General features: G+C 44.5%; 1 protein-coding gene across 1 annotated transcript in view; it reads left to right on the forward strand.

Annotated features, from left to right (window-relative positions):
* The window catches only part of LOC144694758 (paired box protein Pax-8-like), a 97,451-nt gene extending 81,526 nt beyond the window's left edge, over positions 1 to 15,925 (forward strand). Inside the window, exons 9-11 of the mRNA XM_078565332.1 lie at positions 8,457 to 8,558; positions 14,138 to 14,224; positions 15,804 to 15,925. Coding sequence (XP_078421458.1) covers positions 8,457 to 8,558; positions 14,138 to 14,224; positions 15,804 to 15,925 — 311 coding nt within the window. The remainder of the gene's footprint in view (positions 1 to 8,456; positions 8,559 to 14,137; positions 14,225 to 15,803) is intronic.
* The last annotated feature ends 2,818 nt before the right edge of the window (positions 15,926 to 18,743 follow it).

Below are 18,743 nucleotides of genomic sequence, written 5' to 3' on the forward strand. Positions count from 1 at the left end.
ACATAGGACATTTTTCCTCCTTTCCAAATCATCAGCAAAGCCTCCAATTCAACGTTTGAAAACCTCGCAACCTGTTCCCTCCCATTGTTGTGCCATTTCTTCAATATTTCACAGGCCAGGGTCACTTCCTGGATGACTGCGAGCACCTGCTCCATCCACAATGCACCTCCCCTTTAAGAAGTGCAGGTTAGCTTTAAATGGTGCTAACCACTCACAATATTGCCACTCCCCTCAAGCACCCAACCTATCAACAGCGCAGTTAGTGCTAGCTGGCTGCTGAAATCATTGAAATGAGCAGGCAGCATGCGCCACAAGTGTCGGGCACTGGTTAATATGCAGTGAGATCCCTATGCCCATTTTTGAATGCTATTGAATTTAGCCCCAGGCCTTCTCCCTGTGCCTGTATTTACATGGCACATTTAATATAGAGTGGGTTCCTCTTTGATGGGGAGTATGGGTAGTATTCATCTCTATTACCATGAAACCATCATTCATAAAAGTCCGAGGACTCTCAGAACAAATTCCACTGGTGTCTCTGGATGAATTCTAGTGACCCTAAAAACTTTAACTATTATTATAAAAGTACATTAATCCAATCACCTGAGTTTTGGGATCAAATCCAAGCAGATAGATAGAATTAAAATCTCTATTAGTTGTAAGGGACGTATTTAACATCACTTTGGATATTAACTCATGCATGGACTTAGGTCAGAGCTGCCCCTATTTAAGCACTAAATTGGCAATCACACTCAAACTACAGGAGAGCCGGCGCAGGAAATGGAAGAATATCACAATAACCTGTTTTAGATGGGGGCAAAGCAACATTGGTGTAGAGTGAGTTTAGCTAACCCATGTTGCACCTGAGGCAGGAGATCTTAATGTTGACACCAAGAGCTTGATTTTTGCCAGGATGACTCTGGAGCCCTTTAAAAATGGCGTGCTGACCCCGATTCTGGGATTCCCAACCCCATTGCCAGGGTTTCTGATTTGCATCAGTGCCTTTTAAGGGTGTGGACTGGTTCAAGTTGCAAGCCTGTGCCCTGAACTCACGACCTGGAATGGCTCCATTGCGAGGATAGGCATGTCCCGATCCCCCACAGTTTTCATGGAGTCAGGACAGCTTTTTGAAATGTTGTGGTTCACCATAGTCTGCATGAGGGAACCTTTAGAAAGGTAAGTTCAAAAGGGCCTCCTCATGCCGCCCATGCCAAAGTATGTACCTCCAAAACCCCTATGGCCCTTTATTCTTCCCTTGCCAAGCTATGGCACTTCCCTGCCCATTTTTACATTGTACAGTGTGTAGAACCAATGAACCCTATAGTGAGAGTAGGATGCATTAAAAAAAGCTTTAAAGAAAACAGTCATTCATTGATAACTTTCCACTTACTTTAAAAAAGTTCCTTTTTACTAAGCCTGACAGCTGATCTAACTGTGGTCTCAGCTCCATTTTCCTGTCTGTTCCCCAAAATCATCTAGACCCTTTAAAGTATCAATAGCTGAAACTGCAAGCACTTGAAACCTCTCTACCTTGAGTAAATAAACATTGTGAAATTAACAGCATACATCAGAGAGCCAGAGCTGTCAATCAAGCGCTATATTCCCTGGGACTCAGGTGTTCCAACAGGCTAATGGATTTCTGGGCTCTTAGCCAAGAATAAATAATGAGGCTTTGCTTCTATACGGTGTATGGTATGTGAATGGGCATGGAAGTGCCATAGCTTGGCATGGGGGGGGGTTTGAGGGGCTATAGTGGTTGTTAGGGGGGCATACCATGGCATAGGGAGCAGGAGGGGCCATAGGGGTTGCCTGGGGGGCGCATAACTTGGCATTGAGGACATGAGGGACCTTAGGGGGTAGATGGCTGTGGAAACATGAGGTGGCATGGATGAGGCATGGGTAGTGTATGAGGGTGAGGGGTTGTGAAGCCTTTCTGTCTTTATTATAACTGGAATGAAGTCCCACAGCACTGAGGCAGGCCTTTTAAACCAATCGCCTCCGCCAGCCCCTGCGGCTGCCTCCGAACATTTTTCTCAGGCCCTCGACAAACAATGAAAATCTTGTCCTTGTGAGCACTTTCTCCCAGAGTGGGCAGGCTGAACTGGGGATTTCCTGACTCCTGCCTCGAGGATGAAAATCCAGCCTCTAATGCCTGAAGTTGGAAAATGTTTTGCTTCTCAGCAGCGAGGCTCCTTTAGTTTGTCATGTGAAAAATGATAAAACAACGTGGGTAAATCATAATTATAACATGTATCAGAGTTAGAAATCAAAGGGTGGGATTTTTCACACCCACCCGCAATCGCCCAGTCCCGCTGCAAGTCAATGGACTTCTCCACTGGTGGGTCCCGCCTGTGACCGGGCCGGAAAATCCCGGCCAAATTTTAGGAAGGGAAAACGAGTGAAGTCACGGTTTATTTTGTTGTCTGTTCTGTTTCACCGTCTGCCAGATGATCCATGCTTGATTAAACTGAAAACACCCCTTGGTTATTTTCATTGAATTTTTCCTTTGATTCATTTTACTCACTATATCTTTGTTGTCATTATTGCATTGACAAATCATCACTCACTACCTGTTAGCACTAAGCAATAGCCCTGGGTAACACCCGTATCACCTGTGGTTCTGGCTCTTTGACAGGCCCAAGGCTCCTTGAATTGCACCCCATTTAGAAAACTGGCTGTGAGGTGCCCATTTCCCCACTCCAATGCTTTAGTCCATCACATGTAAATGGATAGTTTGCAGGCTAAACTGTTATTCCAAATACGGTAACACAATTTGTTCAGGCAATTCTTCTTCCTATCACAACTCCCCTTGAGGAATTGGAATTCTGGTATTCTATAGGAACCGTTGGAGAGACTGCTCTTGGTTACCTATTCCCTCAGATACCTCAGTCTCTGGATACTGCTACTGTTATTCCTACTATATGTTAAGCCAACACACAAGAGAGACAACACCAGGATTTAAGAAATATCTATACTTTAATTCATCAGGTAACAATTCAGAAATAGCCATAAATGATTCCAATACTACATCTTTTGACAGGTTAGTGGGGATAGGCAGGAATGTGGGGCTGAGGTTACATTCAGATCAACCATGATCTTACTGAATGGCAGAACAGGCCTGAGGGGCCGAGTGGCCCACTCCTGCTCCTGATTCATATGTTTGTATCTAAAAGCTTAAAATATCTCAAAATCCTCAATTTGTTCTGGGTTTATAAGATTATAAGAAATAGGTGCAGGAGTAGAGTAGGCCCATTGTGCCTGCTTTGCCATTCAATAAGATCATGGCTGATCTGATTATGGTCATAACTCCATTTTCCTGTCTGTCCCCCACAATCCTTGACTCATGTCGATCAAAAATCTGTCCAACACGGTTATAAACTTTTTTTTTCATTCTTTCATGGGATGTGTGCGTCGCTGTCTAGGCCATCATTTTCATTGCCCATCCCTAATTGCCCCTTGTGAAGGTGGTGGTGAGCTGCCTTCTTGAACCACTGTAGCCCATGTGTTGTAGTTACACCCACAGTGCTGTTAGGGAGGGAGTTCCAGGATTTTGACCCAGCGACAGTGAAGGAACGGCGATATATTTCCAAGTCAGGATGGTGAGTGGCTTGGGGGGGAACTTTCAGGTGGTGGTGTTCCCGTGCAAGTATGTGACCCAGCCTCACTGCTCTCTTTGGAAGAGAATTCCAAAGACAAACAACCTTCTGAGATAAGAAATCCCTCCTCATCTCCATCTTAAATAGGAGACCCGTTAGTTTTAAACTGTGCTCCCAGTTCTAGATTCCCCTGTGAGAGATTTGCTAATCTCAGCTCGTGCAGAAAGCAGAATAAACCTCACCATCCTTGGCTTAGGGAGGGGATAATCATACAAGATTCCCATTCTTTATTGCTATCCAGGGACCTCTGCTGTAAACTGTGCGAATGTTGGAAGAGGTCAGGGCTGGGTTTAGTTTTCATGACCCTAATAGCAACGCAAAGGGCAGGGTACCCAACACCCATGTCATCACTTCTAGGGGACAAAGGGAGAAAAGGAGAAAATTATGGGTAAAATTTTTAGTTTGGTGGGTGTGTGCGCGCCCAACCCAACCAAGTGTAAAATGATACACGATGACATTGGATATACATCCCAACGATATCACGCACTCGTGCAATATTTTGGTCGGTGGGCGCGTGCTAGAGTTGGCAGTGCGCCCACCAACAATTAAAAGACCTATTAATACCATTAAAAAGTTAATTAAAAGACATTTTTCGCTGCTTGTCCAACCTGGTGGGCAGGCAAAAAGGCCAAGCGGCCTTTGCATTTTTCGGAAACGGGTGAGGTTTCCAAAGCAAATAAAAATCAAATAAAGCTTTATTTTTTCATTCATAACCTGTCCCTGCTCATGTGACAGAGTCACATAAGGGGACATGTTTCATAACATTTATAAAACCTTTAATTTTTTAAAAAAATCAGTTCATCTCCCTGAGGGAGAGAGGTGCCTCAGGGGAGATTCTGTTGCGTGCAAAGTTGGCGTTCACCCTGCTCGCGCTCCCCGCCCTGCCCGCGCAGACAGCGCTGAGCACTGTCGCTTGTGTTTCACGTTGGGCGGGCCTTAATTGGCTGGTCAGCGTGAAATTGCCTTCTGGGCCCGATCGTGGGCAGCAGTTGGCTTCCTGACTGCCCCCGCCCACCCCTGCTGAGCCCCGCACACCAAGGGCAAAGTTCTGCTCTGTGTCTCAAAACATTTTAATACGCTTCAAATGAATGTGACGCCTCCAATATAAATTCACTGTCGCACACTGTAGATCAATCCCAAAGCTTCTCAATGTTTGATTTAGAGGCAGACAAGAACCAAAGGCTGTGTTATAGTTACAATTAATCTCACTCACAGTGAGAGATTTGTAGAAGACACAACATATTTAGTTTTAGAGTGCTTCTGATAGAGAAGATGAGTGTTGTATCACAAGAGTTCTCAACTGGCAATCCACAAGAAGGTTTAAAGGGCTCTGTCAAAAATATCCAACGGAAATTCTCATTTCATTCGCTTTGATCTGCTGCCCTCCTGACCAATAGTCTTTGCATTTCAGGCTTAGGTGCGATCAACCTGGTGGTTCGATTTATTCGCTGCTCTGGTCGGGTGATGCAAAACCAATCAGAGTTGGGTCGGGGATAATATTGTGCTACGGACTTGGCTGGGCAGGACAGAGCGACCCAGTGCAGAGAGAGGTACACCAATAGAGAGTATATAGAGGTTATCCCAACAAAAAAGATAACAGACTCCCTCAATTCATTCAGTAAGGAGCAACAACCAGTGAATAATAAATAACCAGAAGTAACAATTGAGTCACCAAAGGGCAGCTTCCTCTTTACATCCAGCCCACTGTGGTGGGTGACAGTAATCCTAGGATTTTGGGCCGGACTCAGGTCATATTCTGTGTTAGTTTGTCTCTGAATTGACGATAGTGGGAAAAATAAAATTGTATCTCATTGCATCTAATTTCCAGCTATCGATTAAAGGGAGTGGGGTTAATATATGATTGGGTTTTAAATCATCAATGTAATAAAAAGACTTAACAACTGTGCATATATTAAAGTGCATTTTCCCATTCAAAAATGCAACTATAAATATCACAAGATTCTTTTACACTCATGAACGAGCTTGCTGAATGAAACAGCACTGTCCTGGAATCCACCAACAGAGTATCTGCAAAAAGACTTTCATTTATCTAGCACCTTTAATAACCTCAGATGCCCCAAAGCATTTTACAACCAATGCAGTGCTTTTGAAATATAATAGCCGCTGGAGGAAACAGGGCAGCCAAGTTTGTGCGCAGCAACCTCCCACAAACAGCAATGTGCTAATGACCAGGCAATCTGTTTTTGTGATACTGATTGAGGGGTAAATACTGGGCAGGACATCAGGGAAATAACCCCCCTGCTTTTTTTGAAATAGTTCTATGCAATCTTTTATGTCCACATGAAAGGGCAGATTAGGCCTCAGTTTAACATCTCATCTGAAAGACAGCACCCCCTCAGTGCCAGTGTTGATTTTTGTGCTTACGTCCTGGAGTGGGATTTGAACCCACAACCTTCTGACTCCGAGGCAAGAATGTTATAAACTGAGTCACAGCAGACACAAATCTCTTAATTCTTCACCATCTGTGTCTAATGGTGTATCATAAGGAAGGCATTTTTTTTAAGACCTTCTTCACCCCTCTGGCAGGGCACAAAAGTTCACTTCTTACCCCTAGTTTCCACCTCTCTCTCAAAGTGGCACTCTGTTCGTACTGTGCTGCAGACTACAGCCTGGGTTTTCATCCTCAGTGCAGGCAGCAAGAGTCGGGAAAATTCTGTGCTCGGCCCGCCCGCCTCGGCTGCGGGCTGGAGTCGGGCCAGACAACGCGGGAGAAAGGTTGAAGGCAGCCACAGGGGCTGCTGGATGTGAAGACGAGTTGTTTAAATGGCCCTCCTCAATACTACAGGACTTTGTCTCAGTTAAAATAGAAACAGAAAGGCCCGCCAGCCCTCACCCTTCACACCCCACACACTCCCCATGCCCCATCCATGACACCTCATGCCACCTGCCCTCCATGACACCTCATGACAAGATTGGCCCCCTAAAACAATTCCTATGACCCCTCATGCCCCCTATGCCAAACTATCCGACCCCCACCCCCAAAACCCTTGTAGCCACTCAAGCTCCCATGCCAAGTTGGCTGCTCAAGCTCCCGTGCCAAGGTATGCCCTTCCACCCAAGCGCCGCCATGGCTCCTCATGCCCCCCATGCCAAGCTATGGCACTTCCATGCCCATTGATTCTATACACTGCAGTGTATCATGGATCAATGAACTCTGAAGTGACAATAGCGAGTGTAAGAAAAAACTTTTTAAAAAAGTCATTCATTCATAACTTTCCACTATGTTAAAAAATTCATTTTACTACAGAGCAATAAAAGTGTCAATCATCCAAACCATTTAAAGTTTCAATAGCAGAAACTGCAGGCACTTGAAACCTCTCAACCTTAGAAATAAAAGTTGTGGAACTGACAACAGAGGTCAGGGAGCTATAGCTGTTAAGCAAGCAATGTTTTTGCCTGGCTGCAGGTGTTTTAACAGTCTAATGGCTTTCTAGAAGCTCATGGGGGTGGGTGGAGGGGCTGAGCTTGACATAGGAGGCATGAAAGACCATGGTGGGTGGGTAGAGGGGCATAGCTTGGCATGGGGGCATGAGGGGCCATAGGGGTTGTTTGGGAGCATACCTTGACATGGGGGGGTGCATGAGGGGCCATAGGGGTTGTTTGGGGGCATACCTTGGCATGGAGGTGTATGAGGAGGATCCTTTGAACTTACCTTGCAAAAGGTCTGTTCATGCAGACTATGGTGAACCACGACTCTAAAAACCTGACCCAACTTCATGAAAATTGCAGAGGACTAGACATGCATAGGCCCCGCAATGGAGCCAGCCAGGCCAGGAGTACAGGGTGCAGGCTTCTGACCCTAACCAGCCCTGCACCCTTAAAAGTCACCCCTGGAAATCGGAAACCCAGGGGATGGGGGGTCAGGAAACCCGGAATCAGGTCCTGGCCGCCAATTTTAAAGGACTCTCGAGTCATCCCGACTCAGTAAGATTCCAAGACTATGTGGTCAACCTTCCAGTCACACAAAGTAAGAAACAAAGGTAATAATAAACATGTTTAATTGTATATCTAATTTTTATACAAAAAGGTACTTGCTTTGCATTGTGTGGTGCTTTTATAACGCTGCAGTGGAGCTTCATATAAACAATGTTCCCACTAAGCTATACAGTTGTGAGAACACGCGAAAAAACCATTAAATTGCCGTGCACTGAAATCTGGCTACGCACAACAATTAAATTTTTAAGGGAACATTGTTTGAGAACCTCTGTTGTATTAGACTTATTATGACAATGGAGGGGCATTATACCTGGTTTGCTCGGTATAATTTCCAACCATTTTCTGTCAGTTTTCTTTTATCTCTGAAGACGCTGACTTTGTGGTTTCATGGGCTGCTACAGCCCTATCATTCCCTTTTTGAGGTTTCAGATTTGCTTGTTGGTCTACACTTTGTTAACTAATCACAGCCAGGATGGTAGAAAGGCCCTCCAATTGGTTTCAGTATCCTGGGCTTGGAAAGGACAACTCAGTTAAAGTTTCTGCTCCTGATCACTATCCAGTGACCCCTTATTGTAAAGCTCGCATCCATAGATATTGGATGGAATAGCTGAGAAATCCCAATGGCTGAGCAACTCGCTATCTTATTTCACCAAAAGATAATCACAGAAGGTCCTGATGAGCCGCTAACACTCCTGAAACTGTACCCAGTAAGAATCAGCACCTTCAGGGCAGAAAATTAGTGGGGAAGAGGTGAAATAAAAAGAGAGTGCTTTATTTAATCATGTAACTCATTTGAAGTTGGATTGATTAAACAAATAAAGTAGAACTTTACATTATGTTTTCTAGGGCGTGAGATGGTAAGCTCGACACTACCAGGGTACCCACCTCACATTCCTGTAAATAGCCAGGGCAGTTACACGTCATCTGCCATTGCTGGAATGGTGTCTGGTAAGCACACTGTCTCGGCTTATATCCAGTTATTCATTTTGCCTCAGTACTTTGGATCTCAGTAGCCTAGTCCTGTATCCTGCAACCAGGTAAATGATTGCACAGAGAATTTTCTGTGCCAATGACAATAAAAAAAAGGGAGAATTTGTGTCTCTACAGCACCTTTATGTTTAGGATATAGTGAAACTTTTCAAAATCAATGGATTATTTTTTCAAGTGCAGTCACTGTTGTTATAATCAGCAAATGCAGGCAGTGATTTATGTCATTGAAGTAGGCCATCTGGCCCATCAAGTCCATGCCAGCTTTCCTTGAGAAATCCAGTCAGTCCCATTCCCGCACTCTGCCCCCATTGCCCTGCAACTTTATTTCCTTCAAGTGTCCATCCAACTTCCTTTTGAAATTTTCACCATCTCTGCTTCCAGCATCCATGCGAGCAGTGAATTCTAGGCCATTAGGACTCGATGCATAAAAACGTTATTCCTCACATCCCTCCCCCATCTTTTGTCCAAAGCTTTAAGTCCTTGCACCATCAGCCAATGGGAACAGCTTTTCTTTGTCTACCTTATCCAAACCTGTCAGAATCTTGTCCACCTCTATCAAATCTCCCCTCAATCTCTTTTGCTCCAAGGAAAACAACCCCAGCTTCTCCAACCTAACCGTGTAGGTAAAACCCCTCATCCCTGGAACCATTCTGGTAAATCTCCTCCACACCCTCTCAAGGACCCTCACATCCTTCCTAAAGTGTAGTGACCAGAAAATAACACAATACTCCAGTTGTGGCCTAACCAGAGCTGTATAAAGGTTCAGCATAACTTCCCTGTTTTTGTACTCAATACCTCTATTTATGACAACCAATATCCCATTTGCTTTGTTAACCACTGTCTCAAAACATCCTCCCACTTTCAAAGACACATGAACCCCCGCCAGCTCTCTCTGGTCCTCTTTAGAACTGTGCCATTAAGCCTATATTGCCTCTCCTTCTCCTTTCTGCCAAAATGCATCACAAATGAATCTTCTTATCTAATATGTAACTACAAAACTTACGTTCCATGTTTTGTAACTAAATATTCTTTTGCTTCCTTCTAATTTTCTTCTATTCTTTTCCTAAAGATGATCTGAAACCTGTTTCACTACGGGTGTCTACTTGCCCCTCCATCTGGCGACATGTTTCGCCACGTTTCCCAACCAGATTGCTGTGGCTCTCATCCCCAGGTCTCACTCTCACCTTTTCCTCTGGCTCTTTTTCCCACCTGAACCACCTCTCCTTTCCCAAGGTCCAGCAGCCTCAAAATCCACTGAAATCTCCCTGATTTCCTCACCTCACTCTACGTGCTGAGCAACAACCTACCTTATCCTTGGTGACTCAACAATCTATACCTAAATTCCATCCTCTCTGTTTTCTAAGTGGCTTCAATCCTCACCCTGCACATTGAATCTCCCATCCATAGCCATGATCACTTCCAGATCAACCACAGAAACTTTGGAGGTCGCAGTCAACTGTAAAGCACATTTCCCGTCCTTGACTTGATTTCTTTGCTAACTTTCCTTCATTCGCATCCAACCCTACTATCCTCACTTTCATTCTGAGAAACAAAAAACCTTCTAGCTTTGTTTTCATTTGTTCTCGTGTTATGGGAGGTCTTTTTAACTATCCCAGTCCTTCTGATGGTGATGTTCTTATTTTGACTGTTCCAGTTCAGGCCCTGGTCAGCGTGATCACCAAGATGTTGATTGTCAGAGAAATTGTTGATTTTTGAAAAATTAATTTATGTAATGTTGGCATCGCTGGCATGGCCAGCATTTATTACCCATCCCTAATTAGCCTTGAAAAGCTGGTGGTGAACCACCTTCTTGAACTGCTGCAATCTGTGTAGTATAAGTACAGTGCTGTTAGGTAGGGAGTTCCAGGATTTTGACCCAGCGACGTGAAGCACTTCCAAGTCAGGATGGTGAGTGACTTGGAGGGGAACGTCCAGGTGGTGGCATTCCCATCTATCTGCTGCTCTGTCCTTCTAGATGGTAGAGGTTGTGGGCTTGGAAGGTGCTGTCAATAAAGCCTTGGTGAGTTTCTGCAGCACATTTTATAGATGGTAAATATTGCAATTGTGGAGGGAGTGAATGTTTAAGGTGGTGGATGGGGTCCAATCAAGTGGGCTGCTTTGTCCTGGATGATGTCAAGTTTCTTGAGTGTTGTTGGAGCTGCACTCATCCAGGCAAGTGGAGAGTATTCCATCACACTCCTGACTTGTACCTTGTAGATGGTAAAATACCTTGCAGAGTCAGGACGTGAGTTACTCGCTACAAGATTCCCAGCCTCTGACCGGTTCTTGTAGCCACAGTATTTATATGGCTGGTCCAGTTAATTTCTGGTCAATGGTAACCCCCAGGATGTTGATAGTGGGAAATTCTACAATGGTAATGTCAATAAATGTCATGAGAGGTGACTAGCCTGTCTTGTTGGAGATGGTCCATGCCTGCTGTATGTCACTTGCTGCTTATCAGCACAAGCCTCAATGTTATTCAGGTCTGGCTGTATGTGGGCACAAACTGCTTCATTATCTCCATTTTGAATGCACTGAGGACTGTGAAATCTTCAGTGAACAGCCCCCTTTTTGATCTTATGATGGAGGATAGGTCAATGATGAAGCAGCTGAAGATGGTTAGTCCAAGGACACTGCCCTGAAGACCTCCTGCAGTGATGTCCCGGGGCTGAGCTGATTGGCCTCCAACAAACACAGCTTCCTTTGTGCCAGTATGTCTCCAGCCTGTGAAGAGATTCCCCTCCTCTCCTGATTCCCATTGACTTCAATTTTGCTGGGCTTCCTTGATGGTCTATTTTCCCTGGAGCTTAGAAGAATGAGAGGTGATCTCATTGAAACATTCAAGATTATGAAGGGGCTTGACAGGGTAGATGCTGAGAGGTTGTTCCCCCTGCCTGGGGAATCTAGAACAAGGGGGCACAGTCTCAGGATAAGGGGCTTATCATTTAGGACTGAGATTGGGAAAAATTTCTTCGCTCCAAGGGTTGTGTATCTTTGGAATTCTCTGCCCAAGAGGGTTGTGAATGCTCCATCATTGAATATATTTAAGGCTGGGATAGACAGATTTTTTGTCTCCTAGGGAATCAAAAGATATGGAGAGTGGGTGGGAAAGCAGAGATGAAGCCCAAGATTAGCCATGACCATACTAAATGGCAGGGCAGGCTCTACTTAAGGCCTACTCCTGCTCCTATTTCTTGTGTTCTTATGAAGTCACTGTTGTCAAATGCTGCCTTAATGTCAAGGGCAGTCACTCTCACCTCACTCCTGGAATTCAGCTTTTTATCCTCGGTTTGGATCAAGGTTGTTATCAGGCCTGGAGCCTTGTGGGCCTGTTGCAATCCAAATTGGGCTCCGGTGAGCAGGTTATCAATAAGTTCTACACAATAGCATTGTCGACAACACTTTCCATCACTTTGCTGATGATTGAGAGTAGACTGATGACTTGGTAATTGGCCGTATTGAATTTGAAGCTGAACACCATGGGATTATCAGGAAACAGCCCTACTTCATGATGGAGATATGGCTTTGGATGAAGCAGCTGAGGATCACTGGGTTGTATCCAGCAGTAATGTAGAAGTTTCGTTAAGGTTGAGGCACTTAGTTGGGACAAAGGAAAAATATTTTTACTCTGCAATTAACTCATTCTATACTTGACCCAGGAGCATTTAATGGGGCATTTAAAGGCAGCTTTATTCTATTTTTGACCCATTCTGTACCTGCCCTTGGAGTTTTTAGTGCAATTTGTGTAGAAGCTTCATCTTGCACCTAACCGGTGCTGGACCTGCCCTGGGAGTGTTTGAGGGGGCAGTATAGAGGGAGTCTTATTCTGCATCTAACTCAACTGACTTACTGGTGTCAGCCATGACTTAGTTGGTAGCATTCTTGCCTCCTGGTTGGATTTGTACCGCTGACACTTGAGTGCAATGCTGCATTGCTGGATGTGCAATCTTTCAGATGAGATTTAAACCGGTGCTCAGTTTGCCGTCTAGTTGGACATAAATGATCCCATGGGATATTTCAAAGAGGGGCAGGGGAGTTCTCTCTGGTGTCTTGGTCCTCAACAAACATCACAAAAAACAGATCAGCTGGTCATTATTACATTACAGTTTGTGAAACTTTGTCACACATAAGTTGGCGGCTTTGTTTCCCCACCTTGCAATAGTAACTGCACTGCCAAAGTACTTCATGGGCCACGAGGCATTTATACACCAGCTCATTCTTTGACTTAGGAATGCTTGATACTCACATGGGGTGCCTGAAATACAATATGCCCATTTCCCAGTTTTGACATCTTTTACCTCAACCAGCATATAGTTCACTAAAAAATAGTAAAGGAGTAAGGATCAAAGGATAGAATCAAAGACAGTTTAGAAAGTAGATTCCATGGGTGGCTGAAGACTGATCAGTCTTTCTGAGGAAGAGGAATTACTTTATCTGGATGAATAAAATACATTTGATACAACTTGCTGCCTCTATTTTAGACACTGATGTTAAACTACCTATATAGCCTTCCATGGCTTAACCCTTAATTGTCCAAAAGACATGCTACCTTTAACAATGGGCAAAATATCTCCAAGGGATATTAAAAAAAAACTTATATTTACATAATGCATTTCATGACCAGTAGACGTTCCAAAGTGCTTTACAGCCAATGAAGTACTATTGAAGTGTAGTCACTGTTGTAATGTAGGATATAGGCGTGGAACTGAGCCAAACTGGCCAGAAGGTCCCATGTTCAATTTTTAGTTAGTGCTGAGTTACTTCTCAGCTGGAGAACTGTTAGACTACATAAATTGCCCTGAGCGAGGCTAGTGAGCCAGGTTTCCGGCTCCTGATCATTACTTGCAAGGTTTCAGATAGGTCATTGGTGCAAATCAGGAACACACTCAGTTAAGCTTCCTGCATGGCTGAGTATCTGCTGAAGTTCACTGACTAATCTCAATGACTAATGTCCACTGGTGGCTGATGCTATGGGACTCTCACCCTAGCGCTTTCAGGGGTGGAGGTGAAAACACTCGGAAAAATAAAAAGAGAATCACAGTTTCTTTAATAAAATGGCTAGGAATGATTTAAAGAGTGTGCACGGCTCTGAGAAATTAAAGAATCTTAAATAAATTCTGTTTGAAATTGATCATTAATGCAAAAGTCACTTTCTTCCTGCTCCCAGTAATAATTGTCATTAATCAGAGTTTCCACTCCACAACAGGCAGTTAATGATTGAACAGGCCTTTAGCTGACCTGTTGATTTTTGTTTGGATGCGATTAAGTATTTTTGCAAGAGACAAGATGAAACATGCATGTACTGGGCAGAAGATGTTCCCCTTGTTCCTGCTGACCGGAATTGTTGATGCGTTGCTTTGGTAACACAATATCTTTCTGTCAGCCATGAAGTGTGAGGGCCAGTTTGAACATCAGAAAGAGACAAAAAAAAGACCCCAGGGTGGACAATTATATTAGTCACTCAATAAAACTGAACCGCTTTTTTTGCTCAGTGCTTGTGATGATTAAAAGAACTTTACTTATTATTCTGATTCCAGGAAGTGAATATTCAGGAAGCCCTTACACTCACTCCCACTACACATCTTACAACGACGCCTGGCGCTTTACCAATTCCGGATTAATAAGTAAGCAAGCTGGAATTTACCTGTTAAATTTTGATTTCTTTTTAACAAGTAGGTTGACTACCAACGCTCATCTTTGTCACTTGTTTTTCTGACTGTGCTCTGGCTTTCCTGTATGATGCTCCTTTTATGGCTTTCAAAACATACAATTTTCTGGTAGTCTTTCAAGTTGATTGTTGTTTGAAGTAGATTGGGAGGTATGTGTGTAGCAGCGTCCTGAGAGCCAAATAACACGAGTTAAATATATTGAGATAGCCAGTGTCATTTAGGATGATAGTGTAGGTGCTTTAAGTGACCTCACTGCCCTTACTGGGGCAGGGTGGGGAAAATCAGCCTGGGTTCCCACTTCTGATCACGAGACAGTGGGGAGGGGATGAGCACAAATATCCTCTGATTAAATATCGCAAGGCTAAAGCCATTGTTTTCAGTCCCCACTCCATTCCCTAGCTACTGCCCCTCCCTGGTAACAGTCTGAGATTAAGCCAGTTTGTTCACGACTTTGATGTCACAGTTGACACAGAGGTGACCTTCCGGCCTCACATTTACACCATCTATAAGACCATCCATTTCCACCTCTGTAACACCTCTGTCTCCAACTTCATCCCTGCCTCAAGCTCATCAGCTGCTGAAACTCTCATCCTTGCCTTCGTTAACACTTGACTCAATTATTCCAATGCACACCCAGCTGGTCTCCCCTCTGTAAACCTGAGCTCACCCAAAACTCTACTTCCCATGTCTTAACTCGCACCAAGTTCCATTCCCCTATCACCCACTGTGCTCGCTGACCTACAATGGCTGTTGGTGAAGCACCATCTTTATTTTAAAATTCTCATCCTTGTCTTCAAATTCCTCCATGGCCTTGCCCCTCCCTATCTCTGCATCTGCCCTAACCCCCCACAATGCTCCTCTAACTCTGGGCTCTTGATTTTAATAAATCCATCATTAGCGGCCACGCCTTCAGTTGCCGAGGTCCTACACCTCTCTGCCTCGCTTTCTTCCTTTAAGACGCCCCTTAAAGCCTACGCCCAAATCCAAACTTTTGACTTAATATCTCCTTATGCGGTTCGGTGTCGGTACTTTGTCTTATAATGCTGCTGTGAAGCACCTTGGGATGTCCCACTATGTTAAGTTGCTGTTTGGTTGGTTCCACTGGGAAAGTACATGTGGACATTGGGTAGGGACAGGGTTGGGCTCTGCCGAGGTGGCCCATTACAGGACAGCCTGGCGTTGCTCACCATGTAGTTACATCAATGAAAAGTGGCCAGCTAACTGAGGTACTGGGGAATTGCTGAAAGCTGTGGAAAATTACCCCAATGGAAGAAAGAAATGTGCATGAAGAGCAAAAGCCACTTTATAGATACAGTAGCTTTTCCTTGCTGCAGTAATAATGATGGAAAGTGCCCAGTGAGCTCCAGCTCTTCAAATCAGTTGATGGATGCACTAAAAAGCTACTTCACAGAGTATCAGCTTTGCCACAAGATCGGAGTGATGTTAAGACCTTTGTTTGTTTTTCATTGTTATGTTCTTCCAACAGTCTCTTTTTTTTTGTCCGTTAACTTTCAGGTTCCCCTTATTATTATAGTTCCGCACCAAGGACCAGCGCACCTCCCGCTGCTGCCGCTGCCTACGACCACCTCTAGTTTCCGCAGTAACCAGGGAACTATGCAGAGCGATGCCCTGGGGTTTCATGTTCTGTCAGTCTAATTGATTTGAGCATAAAGGAATGTGGAAAACTCTATTTATGAATGAAATATGAAGGACGGGCAATAATTTCACCACCGGATGTTTCCATAACATGCCAGAAAGGATCCTACAATCAGTTCAGCAGAGAGTTGCCTTCTCTTTCCCATTCTGGATCTACAGATAACTCACAAGAACAAAAAGCCATAGGCCATGGCTAGATAGAAATTGCTTTTGAACAATAAGGAATGCAAATGCACTATTAGTATTGTAAATTATACATGAATTTTGCATATTACACTCAGTATGGGCTACAGACAATGTGTGTACACAAGGCTCTAATAGGCTCATTACGTGACTTTAATTATGAGTGTGATGAGTTGAAGACATAATAATGTGAAGGGGGATCCTTCCCTAGTTAAGAACGGAGCCACAAGTAACAGTAACTGAATGCTACAGTGCATGGCTTCAGCAGACTAGAAACAGAACTTCTGAAAATTACCGAAAGCGTACCCACTCTCTAGACAGAAAGACTGGCAATCTTCATTATAGAATGAGCAAGAAACCCAGTGCACCACAGAGGCATCATTATCATCCCTGCCACTCAACGGGAGTCCATGATGAAGAACAGGCACTTCAACCAATTAAATGTCTCTTCACAAAAAGCCTTTACTGGTTAGAGGCAGTTTCTCAGTGTCTCCACCACTGTTCAAGACTTTACATTGAAAATACGAATAGTTTAGAGACACTGATACTGACAAAAAGAACAAATTGCAAAATTTCATCTTGAAAATTCAGCTCGTATTTGAACCTAGCCCTGTGGGTGGGCTGAACCTTTGATTTTCCTGCTCAGTGGGAGTTACCCATTTTGCTTGTAATTGACTTTTCACATGCAGCAAAGTATCAAGATGAACAAAATTTAAATCAATAAATGCATTACAATTAGTTTGTCAATGTGTACCATACATAAGATAAATCTTTTTTAATTTTTTGATATTTAAATGGGCTGATTATGTGAAACACATTTACTACACACTGGAATTTCACATTACAGAAAGAGGTTTTGGATACATGAGGAAATGTATAATATATAATGCTCAGCTACCACAGAGTGACAGCTCATTGTTTTGCAGAACCTATAGCAGCCCAGACCCAGTACCAGTCTCTCGGTCTTGTTTTACAACAGCTCACTGATTTTGGAGGGACTGCCTATGTCCCAAAGGCCCGGGACTTTTCCTTTGCTATGTACGTATGTAAACTACGAAACTATCACAAAGAAAAAAATATTTTAATTCAGTGTAGCATGATTTTAAATCTTGGAAATAAAATTTGTTGACCGTAAAGATTGTTTGAGAAATTATTTTGTTGTGTTCCTGCTGACAGTGGCATATGCCCTTTAGCAAGTAACGCCCTTACTGATCACACAAACTGGGTCGTGGTGGTGGGGTAAATCATCATTGAAATCCCTGACCCAAATACTGGCCACTGCTGAGCCTCGAACTGCACTGCCAATACGTTGCTCCAATGTTAATATTCAGGCTCCAATAGTTTCTGCCATTCTTATTAATTTCAGGGCCAGATAACTTAACTTCTGGTAGAGGCAGGAACCCTCACAACATTTAAGAAGTATTTAGATGAGCACTTGAAATGCCAGAGCACACAGGGCTACTGGCCAAGTGCTGGAAAATGGGATTAGAATAGATAGGGGCTTGATGGCCGGCATGGCCACGATGGGCCGAAGGGCCTGCTTCTGTGCTGTATAACTCTATGACTGTGACTTTATGACTATGACTGCAGCAAAGAAGACATGGCCCCGAAAGGCAAGAAGATTGCAGCCCTCAAGCGTCTTTTGGTCACTGTGAAGGCCCGCTGTGATGTCCTCTACCCCCGCTCTGGCCGCAGGAGGGACAGCAACATTACCACTCCAGCTTGGTAAGCGATGGCAGTGGTGATCAGTGTCAATGCTGCACAGAAGAGGTTGGCCATCCAATGCAAATAGAGGATGAACGATCTGATCCGTGCAACCAGGGTAAGGCAACCTTCTCACCACTCTAAACTCACACACTTAAGCCCATCACACATTCACTGGCATCTCATTCACTGCCAGCTCAAGGGACATCACCACCCATTCTCACACACACACTCTCACATGTCCATCTGGCCTCATCTCCTCTGGAGACTGCCTCCTCAGCCCTCACCATCTTGAGGCCACTTGCACAGATCAACGTGTGCCCCCACACACACCCTGGGATACCCTCCTTCCCCAGTACAGCTCTCGCCCTGCAGCCTCTTCCCTTGCCTGAAGTCACTTCTCCCCCTTCCCCGAGCAAGGCCTATCCCTGCATCCATTGAAAAGCCACCCACATATGGCAGATCTGGTAGGTAGAGACCAGCCCGTGAGGCCCCCTAAAAGTGATGTGGTGCTGCCTGTGAAGCCTGGTGCTGACGACTGCGAGTGCTGACCTAAGCAAGGTAGGGAAACAAACCTTGAAGTCCCAAGCGAAGTGCAGCCGCCAAGTGCACGCCTTATTTCTGCTGTTGTGAAACACGTCTGCATTGTTTTCCTGCTGATGTGGGCGGACGATCCAGCTGGGTGGGGGATGGGGTGGGGGGGGTGGTGAGTCCGGCGGGCTGGCCTCATAATGATAGGCTGATGTATTATAATGAGGTTCCTGACGTCTGAGGGTGGGGAACCCAGCAGCCCGCTGTCAGAGGGTGGAGCGGACAATCGCAAACTGGTTTCACGATGTGGTGAAACTGATTTCTGGCCTTCTCGCTATATTATCCGCTCACGCAACCGAACACGCCCGACACCGGCGGGCACAGAAAATCCTGGCCTAAG

This window comes from Cetorhinus maximus, chromosome 20 (assembly GCF_964194155.1).
Source record: "Cetorhinus maximus chromosome 20, sCetMax3.hap1.1, whole genome shotgun sequence".
NCBI lineage: Eukaryota > Metazoa > Chordata > Chondrichthyes > Lamniformes > Cetorhinidae > Cetorhinus > Cetorhinus maximus.